This window comes from Camelina sativa, chromosome 20 (assembly GCF_030686135.1).
Source record: "Camelina sativa cultivar CO46 ecotype springtype chromosome 20, ASM3068613v1".
NCBI lineage: Eukaryota > Viridiplantae > Streptophyta > Magnoliopsida > Brassicales > Brassicaceae > Camelina > Camelina sativa.
Genome location: NC_141899.1, coordinates 6,886,298 through 6,904,604, shown reverse-complemented (window position 1 = coordinate 6,904,604; position 18,307 = coordinate 6,886,298). Strand labels below are relative to the sequence as shown.

Genomic DNA, 18,307 nt, shown 5'->3' with positions numbered 1-18,307 from the left:
TTTCCTTTGGAATTTTACCTTGGAGTCATGATGAGACGATGACGTTTCAATGTAAGACTTTTCAAGAAACAGAGCAAACGTAAACTAAATTGCTTACACACTCTATAAAACTAAGTACAGTAACCCCACTTTTACTCACACATACACTACACAACTTCCACCGTGATAAAACCAAAGACATGGTGGACAAAACATCTTCGCCGGAGTCTGCCTGCCACCATCTCCACAAAATCTCTGTCAAACTCCACCGGAAAGATAGAGTGTTCTTTGTTCGACGATGGTTGCATTCTTGACATTGATTATTTCGTTAACACCATCGCCGGAATCAAGTCCAAAGGTGTTCGTCCTGATCTCATCGGCTCCATCATCGTTCATTACGCTTCCACGTGGCTCCCTGACCTCTCCGACGTAGTCCAAAACCCTGATGATCCGCAACCTCAACAGCAATCAGAGAGCTTCTCTGTTACTGCCTTCGTGATGAAGAAACGTTTCTTAGTGGAAACACTAATAGGAATCATCCCACCGGAGAAAGATTCCGTTCCTTGTAACTTCCTCCTTCGTCTTCTCAGAACTGCCAACATGGTTGGAGCAGATTCAAATTACAAGTCGGAGCTCGAGGCTAAGATTTCATGGCAGCTTGACCAAGCTTCCCTCAAGGAGCTAATGATACCGTCGTTTAGTCACACATGCGGGACATTGCTTGACGTTGAGCTCGTGACTCGGTTGGTTAAGAAATTTACGGGACTAGACAACGAAGGAGTCAAATCTGGTGCTTCGCTAGTTAAAGTGGCCAAGCTTGTGGACTCTTACTTAGCCGAAGCCGCTTTAGATGCCGATTTAAGCCTCCCGGAGTTTATGTCCCTCGCCGAAGCTCTCCCTTACCATGCTCGTATAAATGAAGATGGATTATACCGTGCAATCGCCACTTATCTCAAGGTAAATATTAAGTTAAATGGGACTCCTACTCAAAACGAATTGACAATGAGTAGACGGGTCCAATACCACATTTATATTATTTTATTTCGTCTCTTTCTTGGGGATGTGAGAGTCCTCTTATAGTAGAAAGTTTGAAATCTTGAAGCCTAATTTTTGGTGGCTTTGATTCATATTAATTTTTGGGGTTTATTGTTTAGGCACATCCTACTGATTGGGTCGAAATATCTATTATTAATTATTATAATTTTGTTGAATTTATTCCTTAAAGATTAAAACTTTTATTTGTCCACCAAATATTATAATTAAATGGATAATTACGAATAATATTGGTGACTAGTGCTACCGTGTAAAGGACTGAAAAGGGTAATCTTTGCTGATCTCAGAGCCATTATCAAAAAAATTCTAAAATAGAAACTCGTTCTGAATTTCTGTATTATTATTTATATAAAAAGAAACAAAAAAAAATCAATTAAACTGTTGTTTTCTAATTTTTTTGTTATTATTTTTTTTTTGAGAAAGAGAAGATTACACGAAAGTGGGTGAGGGGGAAAACAAATAATGCACGTAATAAGAAGAAAACAATGAGAATTACGGAATTATTATTCTATGAATTAATGAGTTCTGCGGTTCTTGTCCTCTCAAATTGTCTATCAATATCACCATCGTGTGAATGTGAACAATATTGTCGGAAAGAGTAATGTAGTTTGTGTTGAGATTGGATCCTCAAAACGATTCTGTGACGATGTGTTAACGCGTCTGTGTCGTTAGATATACGACAATCCATTAATGCGATGCCAAGTGTATATGATGACTCAGGGTCACGTGCAATTTATTTTAGGTGAGGAGGAGTTAGCATAAATTTTTGTTTTCGAAAGGAGTTTATTTAGGGACGAAAGTCACGAAACCTCCTGATTTTTAATTTTTTTTTATATATATGCAATAATAGATCTCAACAAACTAGGATTTTTTCATATTTTCTTATAAGTCTCATGAATTATTTTTTAAAAAAATAACAAGGGAAAATCGTGTTGTATTGAGAAATCATCGGCAGAATTTTAGTTTTATTTTCTATGAATTCGATATAAAAAAAAAAAAAAATACCTTCTTGCTATTCTGGTCCTCGGATTTTTCGTTTTTGTCTTTTTTTTTTTTTGAAATGAATGTTTGCAAAGGTGAATTATAAACAACAACAATTCAATGGTTATGTATCTGGAGTTTTATATTTTCATTTGGTACTTTTTTTTTTATTAAAAGGCTTTCAATTAATATTAATAATTGCCCAATGGGCTATTTCCGGATTTAAGCCCATCAAAATCCCCTCAGGATCTAAACCGAGTACATCAAACCAAACAAAATTACAGAAAAACAGAACCGACCCGGTTTCCTGAACCGGTTCAAGAAATCCTAATCTGCAAATGAAGAACTCATTGCAGCCGCCGTTCAAGATTTGCGGATTCACACCGGATCAGGACCTCCAGTGTGCCTGAACGTCGTGGTCGAACGGAGATGGTGATCCAGGATCCGTTGCCATTCTGCCACCGTAGAGCCGTGGCCGAGGAAGAAGAAGATGACCGACCTTACCTTTGTCGAGGAGATCGATACTTAGTCGTGAGAGAGAAATAGCGGTAGGGAGTAGATCTGCAAACCTTTGACGGTGGCTTAGCCCCGCCTTGCCGCAGACGACCTCCCCCATCGAACAACGGCGCAGCGAAACCTCCAGAATCTCCGGCATGCAGATCTAACCGCCGTTCTCACTCGTACCTCGCCGTGGATCTCCTTCTTCTGCACCGCGTCGCTACACCGGCGATGGAGCTCTCACCGACAGTGTCGCGCAGAAACTTCTCCTCTCCACTTCTCCCTTGATTCTGATCTGAGAAAGTTGCCTAGTTGATGCGCCGGTTTACGGATGAAGCACCATGAGCCACGGGGTCCTCTTCGTCGCTGGAATCAATGGAGGACCCGACCGACGGCTCACGGGATTGTGATCAGAAGAGAAAGTTTTTTGGGAGAAAAAATCGCCGCGAGTGAAGTACACGCGCGCGATTTCTCTCAAAAAGGGCATTCTATTTTCATTGGTACTTTATCAGAAATGTTGAATGGTTCTAAGTGTAAACTATAAAGCATACATAGTTGAGAGTGTGTGTGTGGGAGTTGAATGGTTCATGAAGAAGGTAGCTTTAAAAAACTACCTCCCAGCTAATTTATAATGGCAAAACAATGTGAAAGTTTAACCACCATATTATTGTCATAATAAGTCTGATTATCAGTTATGTAGAAGTCTATATAACTGGTAATTTAAATGTTGCATTGATCTGACAGATTTAGCTAAGATTACAAAGTAGCTTACTTTTACTTTTGCTTTGCTCACATACAAATTCTTGCAAATCAATCTGCATCATTTTATAATCCGAGTTAAGACCCTCGGCTAGACGAGTCTAGTCACTAGTGAGGCCACTTTGACCCAGTTGATGACCTTTAAACTCTAGTCTCTAGGCATAGGTTTAATCTAAATAACTCTAGGCATTTGCACACACACACAAAAAAAAAGACTCTACGTACATATAAATGATAAATCACAACATAAATTATGTGTCTGTGTTCTTATGCAACTATTTATTGCAAACAGTGTCAATTTATTTTATTCCTGTAAACACCCAACATTTAAAATTTTGATGAGGTAGTAAGATAGAGAAGTTGAAGTTTTGTTTTCAACTGCCAGCTTAAAAAAATGCAACTTCTCTATAAAATCAAATTTTATGAATTACAGTTGAGGTACCAAAGCCAAAGTCTTGAAACTAAAACAAGCCTCAATCTTATAGAGTCTCTTATTTAAGTCTACAAGTTAGTAGTTTTGGTTACGACACAGTTGGCACAGAAGTTGTTTAGTTAAAGAAACTCATGACTGATATTCAAACGTATTAATAGAATTTCAACTACTGATTAAGTTTCATTTTTATAATCTAACCCCACCACACAGTATATGTCATTGTCTTTATTTCTGGATAAAGAAGTATAATCAATCAAATAGTATATAAATTTCAAAACAATACGATTGGCTTTTTTTTAATTCTTCCTTTGTTCAATGCGTAAATGGCTTGCATGTCTCTCCCACTGTCCCTTCTTTTCCTAAAACAAACAAAACATCTCTCTTTATCATCTCTCCCCATAATTAAATACTAGAGACATAAACTAGAGATTAATACAACATCCATTAGTAAAAATCTTACTTTCTCGACAATTAGTGGCCGCAAGAACTACGACTCGGACCAGAAACTAACTTAGACCATGGGCATTGGTTGTCCTTCATTTTTGGTCACCCAATTATAATAGTAATATTTTGAAAGGTTCTTATTTTTAATATGAGCATTAATGTCTATTTGTCAAGAACATTAAAAACATGTCCTGATCAGAATTCTCTTGTTTAAATCACTGAATTAGGGATTGGACTGAGACTCAAACACAGATACCAATCTAACGAACGAGAGTGAAGTAAAGAACTTTGAAGACAAAAGATAAACAACAACGAGTTTGGTTGGACATAACAAGCCGGTGAGGATTAGACTTTAGATGGAACCTTGGTGTCAGTCTCAACTGGTTTTTGGCCTTCGAACTTGTCAATAGCCACCTGAAGTTCGTCCGTGCCACCAACAGCCCTCATTGTGTAGAAGTATACCCCAAAAACAAAAGCCGTTAATCCTCCCGCTACAACCGTGTTCTTGCTTTTTGGACCAAGGTAACTAAAACCTGGAAATCCCGCCATTTTTTTAAAGTCTTAAACCTGCAACATTCAAGAAAGTGTAAAAATTGTCACATGTTACAGAACAGACCCCAAGTATGCAAAGTCTTAGCTAACTGTTCAATCTATACAAATCACAGGATGAGTAACTAAAGAGAACTCCGAAACATGTATATAACAACACTTCTAATTACTCCTTTTAACATAGCAGAACTGAGACTCCAGAAGCTCTGAGGCCATCGTAGAACATTGACATATATTGTTCATATAGTGAAAACACAAAAATCAAAATCGATTGAATAGAAAGGCCCTTCCAATTGTTAATGCTCATCCTAAGAACTACAACGCCAAGACAAAAGTGACAGTGCTCTAAGCACAAGAAAATCAAAGATGAGTAACATCATGGTGTGAAGATTGCAAAACATTACAGCAAAAAAAGAACTCTTCTTTTGCATTATAATGGAGACTAGATAGAACAATTCAATCAGCTGCTCACCAGGTGCATCAGTTTAAACATATTTGTTCACAAGCTTATAACAATCGGCTCAAATCAGATGCTTTTTTAGCTTCCAATTAATCATCAACCACAGTCAAAATCAAAATTAAAGCAGAAATAAAAGCATTACAGACTCTAATTCTACATCTACAAATCCAAAGCTAGCATCTTTTAATCCCAACTGATGGAAGAACTCAAACCCAGATCAAGATGCCAAAAATAAAACCAGAGCAGAATCTATCAAGCAAAAAAACTGGATCTTTTGAACAAATGAGTCAAAAGGATCACAAAATTAAAATGGAAACGAACCTGATGCTTTATGTTTTCGCAGATTACTCGAAAAATCCGATAGAGATACAGAAAGCTGATTTCTTTTTGGCTTCCACAAAGAATGCGACAGAACGGCTTCGGTAATTCGTCAAGAACATCCGGTGAGAAGAACGGATTGGCTTCGTGAAATCGTCGAGGATGTGTATCGGTTTATCGTCTTTGTCGAGAGAAAAGAAAGAAGTCGAAGTAATTTTTTCTCTGGAAAATGTTTTCGTTTAATCCTAGACAAATTCTACAGCCAATCACAATAAAGCACGTGTCGAAGTCGACGGACGAAAAACGTCCCAGAATAAGAATCGTTTCTTCGATATTGGGCTTTTTTGAATTAAATTAAAATCACAAGAAAAAAGGACAGCTCAAGTGCACGCCGTTGCACATGCTCTTACGACCCTCCTTGTTCACTCTCTTCTCGTTCTTTCCCTTTCCATCTCCCAAATCTACTCCAATAACGTCACAACCACGATACGGTACCATTGCCATTAACACGTCAAGTAACCGAACAAGAAGACCAAAACTTTGAAAAGCTTCTTCATCTCCATATACTTCATATAACAATCACTTTGATTAGGATTTGACGATAAACATGCATATTTATGGGGTTCTCATGTTTATGGTTTCTATGTTGGTTAATGCATATTTAATGACTTGCGTTAATTCAATTGACTGATTTTTTTCATATACATTTTGTGTGTTAATACAGTTATTATTAAATTATCATTTTTAAAATCCATGAACACAAACTGGCAAGTAATAGTTTCAACCCCTGTTCTAAAAATCGGTCTAGGCGGTCGATTCCTCGCCGGAAAGGCGTTCGGCGGTGCCCGGCCGCCGGGATTTTGTTCTAATCGGAAGAAAAATCGGAAGTTGAAAAAAAAAAAAAACTTTGCTCTTTAAACTTAAGAAATCAAATGCATTTGAGTAGATCTATTGATTTTAAGTAAAATTTTAAAGAAAAAGAAAGAGAAAAGTGAATAAAATGAAGAAACAAATTCGGCCACCAGCTAGGGTTGCAGAAAAAGAAGGAAGAAGATGATAGTGAAATGACCTTTATACCCTCTATTAAAACTTAAGATAAAAAACCAACCGAAAATGTGTAACTAGGGCTTGAACTCATGACCTTTAGGGTCATATGAACAGTCAGAACCACTGGACTAACTCTACTTTACATAATTTATATATAAAACACTAATATATATACATAAAATGGAGAAAAGCCCTAAAACTAGTCTCCAATTAATACCCGTTTAATCTCCGATTTTCTCGCTAGTCGCAGCTGCGATTTCTAAAACAGAGGTTTCAACCAAAGCTGAAGGCTTTCAATATCAAGAAGACATCCAAACAAGATTTGTTCTATTCAATCATACTAGTCTGGAGCAAAGACAATGCTTGATGAACTACAAAGACTTAAAAGTAAATCTTAACCACAATAAGTCAAGAATCAGAATACAAATCAGACAAGCTGAAAAAATTTTCCGAACCATTTTACAAAGCTCTTAGATCTCAGTAGAAAACATCAGCATTGCCTCTAAAGAGAAGAAAACTCAATCATAACAACAACAACGGTGGAGCAAGAGAAGGAAGTGAAAGAGAAAACCTTTTAGAGACTTACCGATCAGCAAAAGCACGGAGGCGAAATCTCAAGGAACGAAGAAAAAACCCTTTGTGGAATGTCAAAAATGCTGCGGCTTTTCTCCTTCGCAGCTCAGTTTCTTTCGTTAAAATCAGGTTTTATTGTTCGATGATTAGGGTTTCCAAGGTATCGACCCAATATGGGCTTTTAATAAAAAAAAGTTTTTAAAGCCCATTTATTAACAAACTTGTTTCTTTCCCCTAAAAGCCCAAACTTGTTATCCTCTCAAATTCTTTTGTTCTTTTTTCCTCTCAGATTCTTTGTTTGGAAGAAATGCTTAAACGTTTGCCGGAAGGAACTTATGTCTCGGTAGAACATTGGCTAGACCAATCAAAATCTGTTTTAATACCGGTGGTGGAACCAAATCATCTGCAATCTAAAACAGATAGGTATGTAAGTTAATGTTATGATTCCTAATACTGAGAGATTTGCTTAATGACTATGCAAATAAGAAGAAAGAAAGACAAGAGTTTACTTTTCACATTGGTGCTACCAAGACTGCACCGGTCCACGCATTTGGTTGTTTGAGATGTATTTTGAGCGACACGGCTCCACCCATTGACTGTCCAAAGAGAAAGCTAGGTAGAGAACAAAACTCGTGATTCTCTGCATCCAAAAAGATTCAAAATCAATCAAGATACCTAAAACATGAACCTAAAGTTTACCCCTTCGAGAGTCACTCGATGTGAATCAAAAGTTGTTAATTACCTTTTATCTTGGAGTAGTGCTCCATGACATCTTGAACAAGAAGATCAAAGCTAGGGATATAACCATGCAAGCCTTCCGATAAGCCAAATCCTGGATAGTCCATAGCGAAAACTCCATAACCAGATAATGCCAATCTCCTTGCAATCCCTGCAAAATGCAATCAAACAAGCCTCAGTCTCATTGTCATACACAAACCATTGGCTATTTAAAGAAGAAGAAGAAAACACAAAGAAACATGCCTTCGAAAAAAACCACAGCTTTAAGGCTAGTAGCTTCAGGAAGCCAGCTTTTGGAGAAGATCTCAATTCCTCTCGAATTCACCTCATAAGACTACATAAACCAATCATACATCACCACAAACAACAACAAAAAGGTTCCTTCAAGCTATATAAACTAACAACAACAAGATCATTCTCTCCTTTTACCTCCTTAGTCTTAATTCCATTTTCAGGTGTCTGCAAACATCATGAAAAAAATAAATCAACAAAACACAGACATCTCAAACAAAGCTGAAGCAGAGTGGTGGTCTATACTAACTACTAAGTCTAAAAGTCTCAACCTTTCTTATACCCATTTCAATTAGAAGATCGTATTAATACTAATTTTCATATAATTTTAATAATCAACGCTGTAACTAAAAAAAGATTAACAAAAGAATTTGAAAAACAAACATCATTAGTGTGTAATGAAATTTAAACCATGCGTCTTCTTAACGATCACGATCTCCATCTTTGATTACAAAATAAGACGGGAAAATTTTTGGAAGAATCAACACGGCCACTAGACACAAAACTACCAAAACCACCACTGACCAGCTTGAGTAAGGGATGCCGAAGAGCTGTTCTTCACAAACTGTCACAAACGAAAGAAGAAAGTTTACAGACTTTTAACATATAGATGCAGTTTCATTCACTACAACTTCTTCTATGTTGTGAAAAGAAAAAGATCGGTGATAGCAAGTGAAAAAAAAAAGAAAAAAAAAAAAAAAAAGGCTTGCCTATGTTGTAAATGATGAAGGATCGTTCTTTGAAACTTGGTATAGCTACAATGCCTTGAGGTTCAACCGTCACCAAAACATACAATCCGTCCTAAATCAGAAACAAAAACGACTCAAGAGCTATACATATATCATCAATGTTTCAAAGTTGTAGGAACTGATTTGAAGATGATGACCACTACCTTGTTATTAACTTGTTCAAGACTCTCGGTTTTGAAGATCAATTTCTCAGTGTTTAGTAATCTCCTCATTTGGTTCAGCTTCAAACCCACCTCACCATTCTTCAGTAGTTGCAACGAAAATAGAGCCGGTATCTGTTATCATCATAAGTACAGATCAGCTTATTCATTCAAACAGATACACTAAAAAGAAAAACTTGGCAACAAAATAAAAGCAAGATAACATACAGAAGCTGGGTATGATATCTTGACTTCATACCAAGAATTTGACTTTTGTAAACTCGAGAACCAGATTGCAATGGCAGTGTCTCCTTCCATAGTTCCTTCCCAGCATATAAAGTTTTCCCATCATCAAACCTAATAATAAACACATCATTTCTACTGTACCAATAAAGAATCCAAATTGGGAATAATGTGAGGTTTTTCTTAAGTACACACACACACTTACAGTCTCTCATGGCTGTAACAAGGCACAATATTTATGAAGACGATTACACAGATAAGCAAGCAGCATCCTCTATCACGTAACTCTAGCATCCTACAAAGTCCCAATGTTAATTGCAAAAGAGAAAAAACAAGAAAAGGTCAGACTTTATAAGGCATAGGAGCTTACTACCAAGTTGGTAGTACCAACAGAACAGGTAACCTTGTAATGTAAACTCAAGCAACCAAATACGAATCATTTATCTTAAAATTATAAAAAAAATCCATGAACAAAAACTGAGAAGTAACAGAGTTCAACCAAAGTTGAAGGCTTTCACTATCAAGAGAACTATCCTCTCAGTTGTCTATTGATAAGTAAAACATACAAAACAAAAATCTGTTCTATTCAATCATACTAGTCCGGAGCAAGAGACAATGCTTGATGAACTATACAGAGACTAAGTAAAACCATAGTAAATCTTAAGCAATAAGGCAATGAATCAGAAGACAAATCACACAAGCTGGATTTTTTTTTTTTTTTTGGCACCATTTAACAAATCTCTTAGATTTTAGTAGAAAACATCAGCATTACCTCTAAAGAGAAGAAAACTCAATCAATATAACAACAACGGCGGAGCAAGCGAAGGAAGTGAAAGAGAAAGAGACTTACCGATCAGCAAAAGCACGGAGGCGAAATCTCAAGGAACGAAGAAAATATGGGCTTTTCGAAAAGCCCATTTATTAACAAACTCGATTCTTTCCCCCAAAAGCCCAAACTTGTTAATCCTCTCAAATTCTTTTTTCTCTTTTCCTCTCAAATGGAGAAATGCTTAATTCAACTAACACTAAACCAATATCAGTTGTAGTACGTTTGTAAAATATGGTTTTTAACTTTTTATACAACTCTCATTTGAGATTTGATTGTTAGAAAAAATTAAAAAAAAAAAAACCCAAACTTTAGCCCAAGTATAGAAGATGACACAAATATTTGCAAAGTTCAAACTATTTTGAGCACCCCTTGAAAGGAACAATCTTGTAAATTTGATTGCAAATAATTGATCATTTTATTACTAGATTCGTTGGAAACAAACAAATCCTACCTAACAGTAAAAACGAAACAAATGTTCGTTTTCATAAGCTACATAGAAGTAAGTAACTTATGATCATCCCTCAGCTTGCAAGCTATGCTCGTCCAGCCACAAGATGATATCGGACAAGACACGGAGAATCATGTCATCAGGTTCGCCTTCGAGCAGGGAATGATAAGCATTTTCATACAAAACTATCTTCTTGTCTGAACTTTTCGCCTTCTCGTATAGCTCTCTGCTCACTGAAGGATCTGTCACTGTGTCAGCTTCTCCGTGTAGAATCAATATTGGCAGAGACACCTACAAAGGGTTAAAATGAAGAAATGTCATTATTCTGATTCTGCTCTTCTAAGTTCTGGTTTTCTCATACTTTTTTCTTTTCTTTTTTTTTTTTTTAACCTTTTGCAATTGTTTTTCGATCTCTTGAGTTGTGTGAAACATTTCTACTGCAGTGCGTAGTCGCGGTTTGCCGCTGTAACAAATCACATTGTATGGTGTCTGCAAACACAAAATCGAGAAGACGGGTTTAGTAGGAAAAAAAAAAAGGGTGATAAGTACATCAAATCTGTTATTTATGTTTTTTTACCATCTCCCTCTTCCTGATATCTCTAAAAGCTGCTTCTGCTAAATCCTTTTGTGGAACCAACTTATGTCTCGGTAGAACATTGGCTAGACCGATCAAAATCTGTTTTAATACCGGTGGTGGAACCAAATCATCTGCAATCTAAAAGCAGATAGGTGTATGTCAAGTTAATGTTATGATTAGAGATTTGCTTAATGACTATGCAATAATAAGAAGAAAGACAAGAAAAGACTTTTACTTTGCACATTGGTGCTACCAAGACTGCGCCAGTCCACGCATTTGGTTGTTTTAGATGTATTTTGAGCGACACTGCTCCACCCATTGACTGTCCAAAGAGAAAGCTAGGTAGAGAACTAAATTCGGGATTCTCTGCATCCAAAAAGATTCAAAATCTATCAAGACACCTAAAACATGAACATAAAGTTTACCCTTTCATGTGAATCAAATGTTATTAATTACCACCTTTTATCTTGGAGTAATGCTCCATGACATCTTGAACAAGAAGATCAAAGCTAGGGATATAACCATGCAAGCCTTCCGATAAGCCAAATCCTGGATAGTCCATAGCGAAAACTCCATAACCAGATAATGCCAATCTCCTTGCAATCCCTGCAAAATGCAATCAAACAAGCCTCAGTCTCATTGTCATACACAAACCATTGGCTATTTAAAGAAGAAGAAGAAAACACAAAGAAACATGCCTTCGAAAAAAAAGGTGCAAGTATCTCCATAACCATGGCAGAAACAAACCAAAGCTTTAGGGCTAATAGCTTCAGGAAGCCAGCTTTTGGAGAAAATCTCAATTCCTCTCGAATTCACCTCATAAGACTACATAAATCAATCATAAATCACCACAGACAACAACAAAAAGGTTCCTTCAAGCTAAGAAAACATTAATTCCTTTTACCTCCTTAGTCTTAATTCCATTTTCAGGTGTCTGCAAACATCATGAAAAAAAAAAAATCAACAAAACACAGACATCTCAAAACAAAGCTGAAGCAGAGTAGTGGTCTATACTAACTACTAAGTCTAAAAGTCTCAACCTTTCGTATAACCATTTCAATTAGAAGATGGCAAATAGATTCAATTTCAGATTTTTTTTGGAATTGTTACCTTGAAGAGGATATGATCGAGATTAAGCTGGATGTCTTTTAAGGAATCACGAACATGACGACGCGCTGAAGCTTCGTCAATATTAACCTCCTTGAGTCGCCGGAGCTCCTCATCTTTGTCTAGCTTCACCGTCGTCGGAGCCATCGATCTACTACTACTACTTCGTTGCCACACAAATCTTCTTCCTTTATCCCCAAACCCTGATTATAAAAATTGCTCCTTTTTGCAGATCAATCAAATTGATCCACGCAAACAACAAAATCTTTTATTATTTTTTTTTTTGAGATAACAATTTTATTTTTTCCAACCAAAAAAAAAAAAAAAAAGTCTCAAGTTTGAAAAAGAATAATAACAGATGAAATGGATAATTACGAATAATATTGGTGACTAGTGCTACCGTGTAAAGGGCTGAAAAGTGTAAGCTTTGCTGATCTCAGAGCCATTAACAAAAAATTTCTAAAATAGAGACTCGTTCTGAATTTTTGTAGGAGTATTATTTATATATAAGAAGAAAAAAAAAATCAATTAAACTGTTGTTTTCTAATTTTTTTATTATTATTATTTTTTTTTTTTTTGAGAAAGAAAAGAAGAAGATTACACGAAAGGGAGTGAGAGGGGAAAACAAAATAATGCACGTAATAAGAAAACAATGAGAATTACGCAATTATTATTCTATGAATTAATGAGTTCTGCGGTTCTTGTCCTCTTAAACAAACCTACATTCACATGAGTATCTAGGGTTTTACTTTATTACTTTTTTTTATAGATCTCTTTTTTTTTTATATAATAGATTTTTGTTTTTGGGTTTTATTTATTAAAAGAAAAGTATATTTAAAACGCATGCCTCTGTGTCTGTGACGCTCTCATTAGTCATAAGTGAAGTTTGACCGGAAATGGTTTATCAGGTCCGATGTTTCTTTATTCATTTGCTGGCTTCCATAGTTAACGTGTCCGCATCACCACATACAGTAATACATACTGCTATCAGAGTTGACTATTTTATTTTTATGTGAAATATTGGGTAATCATTTTCTTAATTAACATTACATTTTCCATGAATGCTACCTTGCTTGGATTTAATTTTTTTTTGGCTATCTAAATATAGTGAAATTTTATTAGTTTATAATAATGTACACTCAAATAGAAGAAAACATGAGAAACCATAAACTATGAACTCAATAAAATTTGACTCTTGGCCTGACATAATATCCTTGTTAATATACACAAAACTCAACCCTCATTTAGTCTTTCTCGTTGAAAGGGATCTTGAACCTAATTTTACATACAGTCACTTTTCTTATAACTTAATATTCCCTTTTTACGAAAAAATCTTGTAATCTAGATCTCTCTTTATTTTTCATTATTTTTCACCGAAATAGATTAGAGGTAGTGGAATACGTACGTTTGTGAACTTCTTTTTAAAAATCGATGCAACTTTGCCAGGTCTTTTTATTTTGTTTTCCTCTTTTCTTGTTCTTGACCAACTTTCTTGTTTGTAAAGAACATAACGTTAGGATTCTATGGCTCTTCCACATATTTTATTATCCAACGTTTTCCGTATTCATGTCTACTTATAAAGACGTAGACAATAAACCATAAATAAAACAGTTTAGGCAAAGAAGTCACGGAATTATGGAGATTGTGGAGAAAATGTTGGGAAAATAATTAAGAAGCTATTTAAATGGGGGGAGAGAGAGAAAGAGAGATGTTTTGTTTGTTTTAGGAAAAGAAGGGACAGTGGGAGAGACATGCGAGCCATTTACGCATTGAACAAAGGAAGAATAAAGAAAAGCCAATCGTATTGTTTTGAAATTTATATATATTTGATTGATTATACTTCTTTTTTCCAGAATAAAGACAATGACATAGTATACTGTCATGTGTGGTGGGGTTAGATTATAAAAATCAAACTTAATCAGTAGTTGAAATTTTATTAATACGTTTGAATATCAGTTATAAGTTTCTTTAACTAAACTACATCTGTGCCAACTGTGTCGTAAACAAAACTACTAACTTGTATACTTAAATAAGAGATTTTGGCTTTGGTACCTCAACTGTAATTCATGAAATTTGATTTTATAGAGAAGTTGCATTTTTTGAAGCTGGCAGTTGAAAACAATACTTCAACTTCTCTATTTTACTACCTCATCAAATTTTTAAATGTTGGGTGTTTAGAGGAATCAAATAAATTGACACTATTTGCACAAGAACACACACACATAATTTATGTTGTGATTTATCATTTATATGTACTTAGAATCTTTTTTTTTTGTCTGTGCAAATGTCTAGAGTTGTTTAGATTAAACCTATGCCTAGAGACTAGAGTTAAGGTCATCAAGTGGGTCAAAGTAGCCTCACTAGTGACTACACTCGTCTACTAGAGGGTCTTAACTCGGAATATAAAATGATACAGATTGATTTGCTAGTATTATGGTGGTTAAACTTTCACACTGTTTTGCCATTATAAATTAGCTGGGAGGTAGTTTTTAAAAGCTACCTTCTTCATGAACCGTTCAACTCCCACACACACACACTCTCAACTGTGATCTTGGTTTTAAATGGCGCAAAGCGCACCATGGCACAAAGGGTCCATCAATGAGCCATGCGCCATGGCGCACTAAGGCGCGCGCCTTTTGGATTTGTGGCGCTCCATTAACAGATTTTCTACATATAGTTTTATCCTTCAAGCTTTGTTCATATATGGTGATTTATTAAAGAGAACTCGGAATTAAACATCTTCAAATTGGGAAACTACCAAATCTCTTTAATTGAATCATGTTTTAACCAGCTCGGTTTGTCAAAATGGTTTATCCTATTGCATCTAGTTGTTCTCTTCCTAACAACCCTAAAATCACAAAGTTTTTTGTTGCAGGTTTTGAAGAGTTTTTGCATCAACCAATAATGCGATCGCCATGATTGCCTCGCGCATCGACGAGGCTCACATATGGCGCGCGCATCATAGATCTCGCCACGCATCCAAGTTTGGTTGCCCTTTTCTTCAACACTTACTGCGCCATGCGCAATTGCGCGCCACAGGCGCGCTATTTAAAACCAAGACTGTGATCTTTAATTATACCAACCATATTTGATGTGCTTTACAGTTTACACTTAGAACCATTCAAAGTTTCTGATATAAGGTACCAATGAAAATATAAAACTCCAGATAGATCAACCATTGAATTGATGTGGTTTATAATTCACCTTTGAAAACATTCATTTCAAAAAAAAAAAAAAAAAAAGCGAAAAGTCCGAGAACCAAATAGCAAGAAGGTTTTTTTTTTTTTTTTGATATAGAATCCATAAAAATAAAACTTAAATTCTGCCGATGATTTTCTCAATACAACATGATGTTCCCTTGTATTTTTTTTTAAAATAAATAATTCATGAAAGACTATAAGAAAATGTGAAAAAAAAAATCCTATAGTTTGTTGAGATCTATTATTGCATAAAATAAAAAATCAGGAGGTTTCCTCCCTAAATAAACTCCTTTGAAAAACAAAATCATGCTAACTCCTCCTCACCTAAAATAAATTGCACGTGACCCTGACTCATCATATACACTTGGCATCGCATTAATGGATTGTCGTCTATCCAACGACACAGACGCGTTAGCATATCGTCACAGAATCGTTTTTGAGGATCCAATCTCAACACAAACTACATTACTCTTTCCGACAATATTGTTCACATTCACACGATGATGATGATATTAGAGCAAGTTTATTGGGGGTTCATATAAGGGGAGTTCTTAATTTTTTTATGAATTAATTGTGTACTGTTTGGAATATAAGAACTTATGATCTCTTAGATAAAATTTTCTTTTTCATTGGTAGGTTCTTATTTTGGGTCTCTTATTTTTGAAAAAATTGTTTTTTTTAAATTTAAAAATTTTAAATAGAATAGAAGTGGTATAAATGTGTAAACATTTAAGATTTTATAAAATTAGAAAATATTGCATTTTAATTAATTTTCAAACATACAAAACATAATAAAAACATTAATACATATTACAATAGAAGTGCAATTCATAAATAGAGAAAATGATAATTTTAATACTGATTTGAAAATATTGCATTTAATTAATTTTTAAACCTACAAAACATAAAAGAATAATAAAAATAGAAATACAAATCATAAATGGAGAAAAGATTAATTGTAATTTTGATAGAATTGTGCCAAAATTTTGCCAAATCAGTGTATAACTTATTCAATTTTCATATATTGTCATATGTTGAAACCTGAATTATGGCCAGCATCCACGTTTCTGGCTGTAAGAACAACAGTCAATCCATGACCTGCAAGCTGCCTTGCAATCTCAAGTACAATTCCAACCGGTCACCACTGCTACATTTTCACAAGACCACCACCTATATAGCAATACTTGCTGATATAGTTATATCGGTATTGCTATATCGTAATTACCACTTTCCCACCATTACTCTTGGACACAAGAAGAGGGCCAAGAAGTGGGTAACTCAGGTTATAATTTTCTCAACATACTAGAGAAAAGTGCTAACTACTGTCTGAAATTAGAGATGCGAATTAGTAAAACGACCCTATCCTTAACTTTTATGCACGAGCCTATCCATCTCTTGTTACCACACCAACTGAACTGTTGTCTGTCTTAGCTTTCACGCCTCAACGGTTCCTGCATGTCAATGTTGTTCACCAAATCTTTGTAAGAAAAATGAACTTTACAAGAAATCAACCATTACTTTGATGAGTAGTTTCTTGTACAAGTATCAAAAGGATCAAAACTGCAGAGTCACAGTAATTACCGATCAGATATTATAACCAATTCATGGGGTAAAAGAGGAAAAGGAACAAGTATAAGAGATAATGAGCTAAACTCATATCACTCAGAAACCATTGATAAACATCTAATCAAAACCATATATGCAAATCTCAAACAACACCATGGATGGAAAAGATTCAGAGAAAGACTCTTTACTGGTTCATTCTGAAGTTGGTTGTTCAGTCCTATATCCTCCTCTGTTGGGCTTGGGGAGAGAATCATCACCTGAAATCACACAAATACTAGCTAGATCCATGCTACAAAAACACTAAGCCAAGACATTGCCACAAACTCTTTGAGATAAACTTTTTGTGATTAGTTTCAATAAAAGAAGGAACTCAGAGGATTAACGTGGGATGAGGTCGTTAATATTTTGAAAGCAAAGGAAATTGCAGATAAACCTAGAGACTAGAGAGGATCGAACACAAGTAACAAAAAAAAATAACTTAACATGCTTATATGTTACTAAGCAGCCGGGAAGCTTGGTTCAAGAATTACCTGAGAAAGCAGCAACCATATCTTTAGCTTCTTGACTCCAACCATAATAATTTCGTTGACAAAAGGAGATTACACAGAGTTGCAAAATCAATCTCGTCTAAGTTCACCTCCGCTGATTCAATGTCCTCCGATTCACATCTCCTCAGATCCGAATCTCCTCTGATTCGAGAGACAGAGAGAAGGAGAGGAAGAGGAAGAAAAACAATTAATCGACCATCAAAAGTTTTTATCTCCTTGCCCAACCATTTGATGACACGTAGAGTCTCTTATATGCAAATTGAGTCTACTATATAAGAGGATCTCTTATTCTTTTTCCTCTTTCTTATTTATTTTTTTCCTTCTTTTCACTAAAACCCCCCCTTAAAACTCTCTAAAACCCCCCGATAATGTTCAGACCAAGTTTATCGGTAGTCTTTAAGTAGGAGAGTTCTTAAATTTATTATGAATTAATTATGTACTGTTTGGAATATAAGAATGCATAATCTCTTAGATAAAATTTTCTCTTTTATTGGTAGATTCTTATTTTGGGTCTCTTATTTTTGAAAAAACTGTTTTTTAAAATTTAAAAGTTTTAAATAGAATAGAAGTGGTATAAATATGTAAACATTTAAAATTTTATAAAATTAGAAAATATTGTATTTTAATTAATTTTCAAACATACAAAACATAATAAAAACATTAATACATATTACAATAGAAGTGCAATTTATAAATGGAGAGAATGATTAATTTTAATACTCATTTGAAAATATTGCATTTAATTAATTTTAAACCTACAAAACATAAAAGCATATT

The 18,307-nt window shown here is 35.1% G+C and overlaps 2 protein-coding genes, 1 long non-coding RNA gene and 3 pseudogenes across 10 annotated transcripts; 1 reads left to right on the top strand and 5 right to left on the bottom strand.

The window, feature by feature from the left end:
- Positions 1-40: 40 nt before the first annotated feature.
- On the top strand, positions 41-1,212 carry LOC104769871 (coleoptile phototropism protein 1-like; annotated as a pseudogene).
- A 3,059-nt stretch (positions 1,213-4,271) lies between these two features.
- On the bottom strand, positions 4,272-7,245 carry LOC109131361 (uncharacterized). Of its 2 annotated transcripts, none has more exons than XM_019242250.2 (2): positions 7,108-7,245; positions 4,272-4,714 (listed from the first exon to the last, which is right to left on the bottom strand). In XM_019242250.2, exon 2 carries the CDS (start codon positions 4,694-4,696, stop codon positions 4,493-4,495), a length of 204 nt encoding a protein of 67 aa, XP_019097795.1. In that variant the 5' UTR covers positions 4,697-4,714; positions 7,108-7,245; the 3' UTR covers positions 4,272-4,492. The 2 variants fall into 2 exon arrangements, with proteins under 2 accessions (XP_019097795.1, XP_019097796.1); XM_019242251.2 differs by lacking the exon at positions 7,108-7,245 and adding an exon at positions 5,478-5,615.
- On the bottom strand, positions 7,205-8,519 carry LOC104772281 (caffeoylshikimate esterase-like; annotated as a pseudogene). The gene is made up of 6 exons (XR_015593301.1): positions 8,508-8,519; positions 8,262-8,291; positions 8,076-8,166; positions 7,837-7,983; positions 7,604-7,734; positions 7,205-7,504 (listed from the first exon to the last, which is right to left on the bottom strand). The product of XR_015593301.1 is annotated as a caffeoylshikimate esterase-like (transcript).
- LOC104769868 (uncharacterized) lies at positions 8,468-10,266 on the bottom strand (annotated as a pseudogene). Its single transcript, XR_015593299.1, has 6 exons — positions 10,106-10,266; positions 9,461-9,550; positions 9,241-9,369; positions 9,016-9,147; positions 8,834-8,924; positions 8,468-8,688 (listed from the first exon to the last, which is right to left on the bottom strand). The product of XR_015593299.1 is annotated as an uncharacterized LOC104769868 (transcript).
- A 209-nt stretch (positions 10,267-10,475) lies between these two features.
- On the bottom strand, positions 10,476-12,856 carry LOC104769870 (caffeoylshikimate esterase). 5 transcript variants are annotated; one of them, XM_019242248.2, is made up of 9 exons: positions 12,617-12,856; positions 12,220-12,438; positions 12,014-12,043; positions 11,808-11,934; positions 11,569-11,715; positions 11,345-11,475; positions 11,110-11,247; positions 10,923-11,021; positions 10,476-10,823 (listed from the first exon to the last, which is right to left on the bottom strand). In XM_019242248.2, exons 2-9 carry the CDS (start codon positions 12,361-12,363, stop codon positions 10,599-10,601), a joined length of 1,041 nt encoding a protein of 346 aa, XP_019097793.1. In that variant the 5' UTR covers positions 12,364-12,438; positions 12,617-12,856; the 3' UTR covers positions 10,476-10,598. The 5 variants fall into 5 exon arrangements, with proteins under 5 accessions (XP_019097793.1, XP_087361775.1, XP_087361774.1 ...); XM_087505649.1 differs by having other exon boundaries at positions 12,220-12,481; positions 12,617-12,815; XM_087505648.1 differs by having other exon boundaries at positions 12,220-12,419; positions 12,617-12,815.
- A 3,501-nt stretch (positions 12,857-16,357) lies between these two features.
- LOC104769867 (uncharacterized) lies at positions 16,358-17,900 on the bottom strand. The gene is made up of 3 exons (XR_764443.3): positions 17,513-17,900; positions 17,171-17,239; positions 16,358-16,867 (listed from the first exon to the last, which is right to left on the bottom strand). It is a non-coding gene; the product is annotated as an uncharacterized LOC104769867 (long non-coding RNA).
- Between the last annotated feature and the right edge of the window lie 407 nt (positions 17,901-18,307).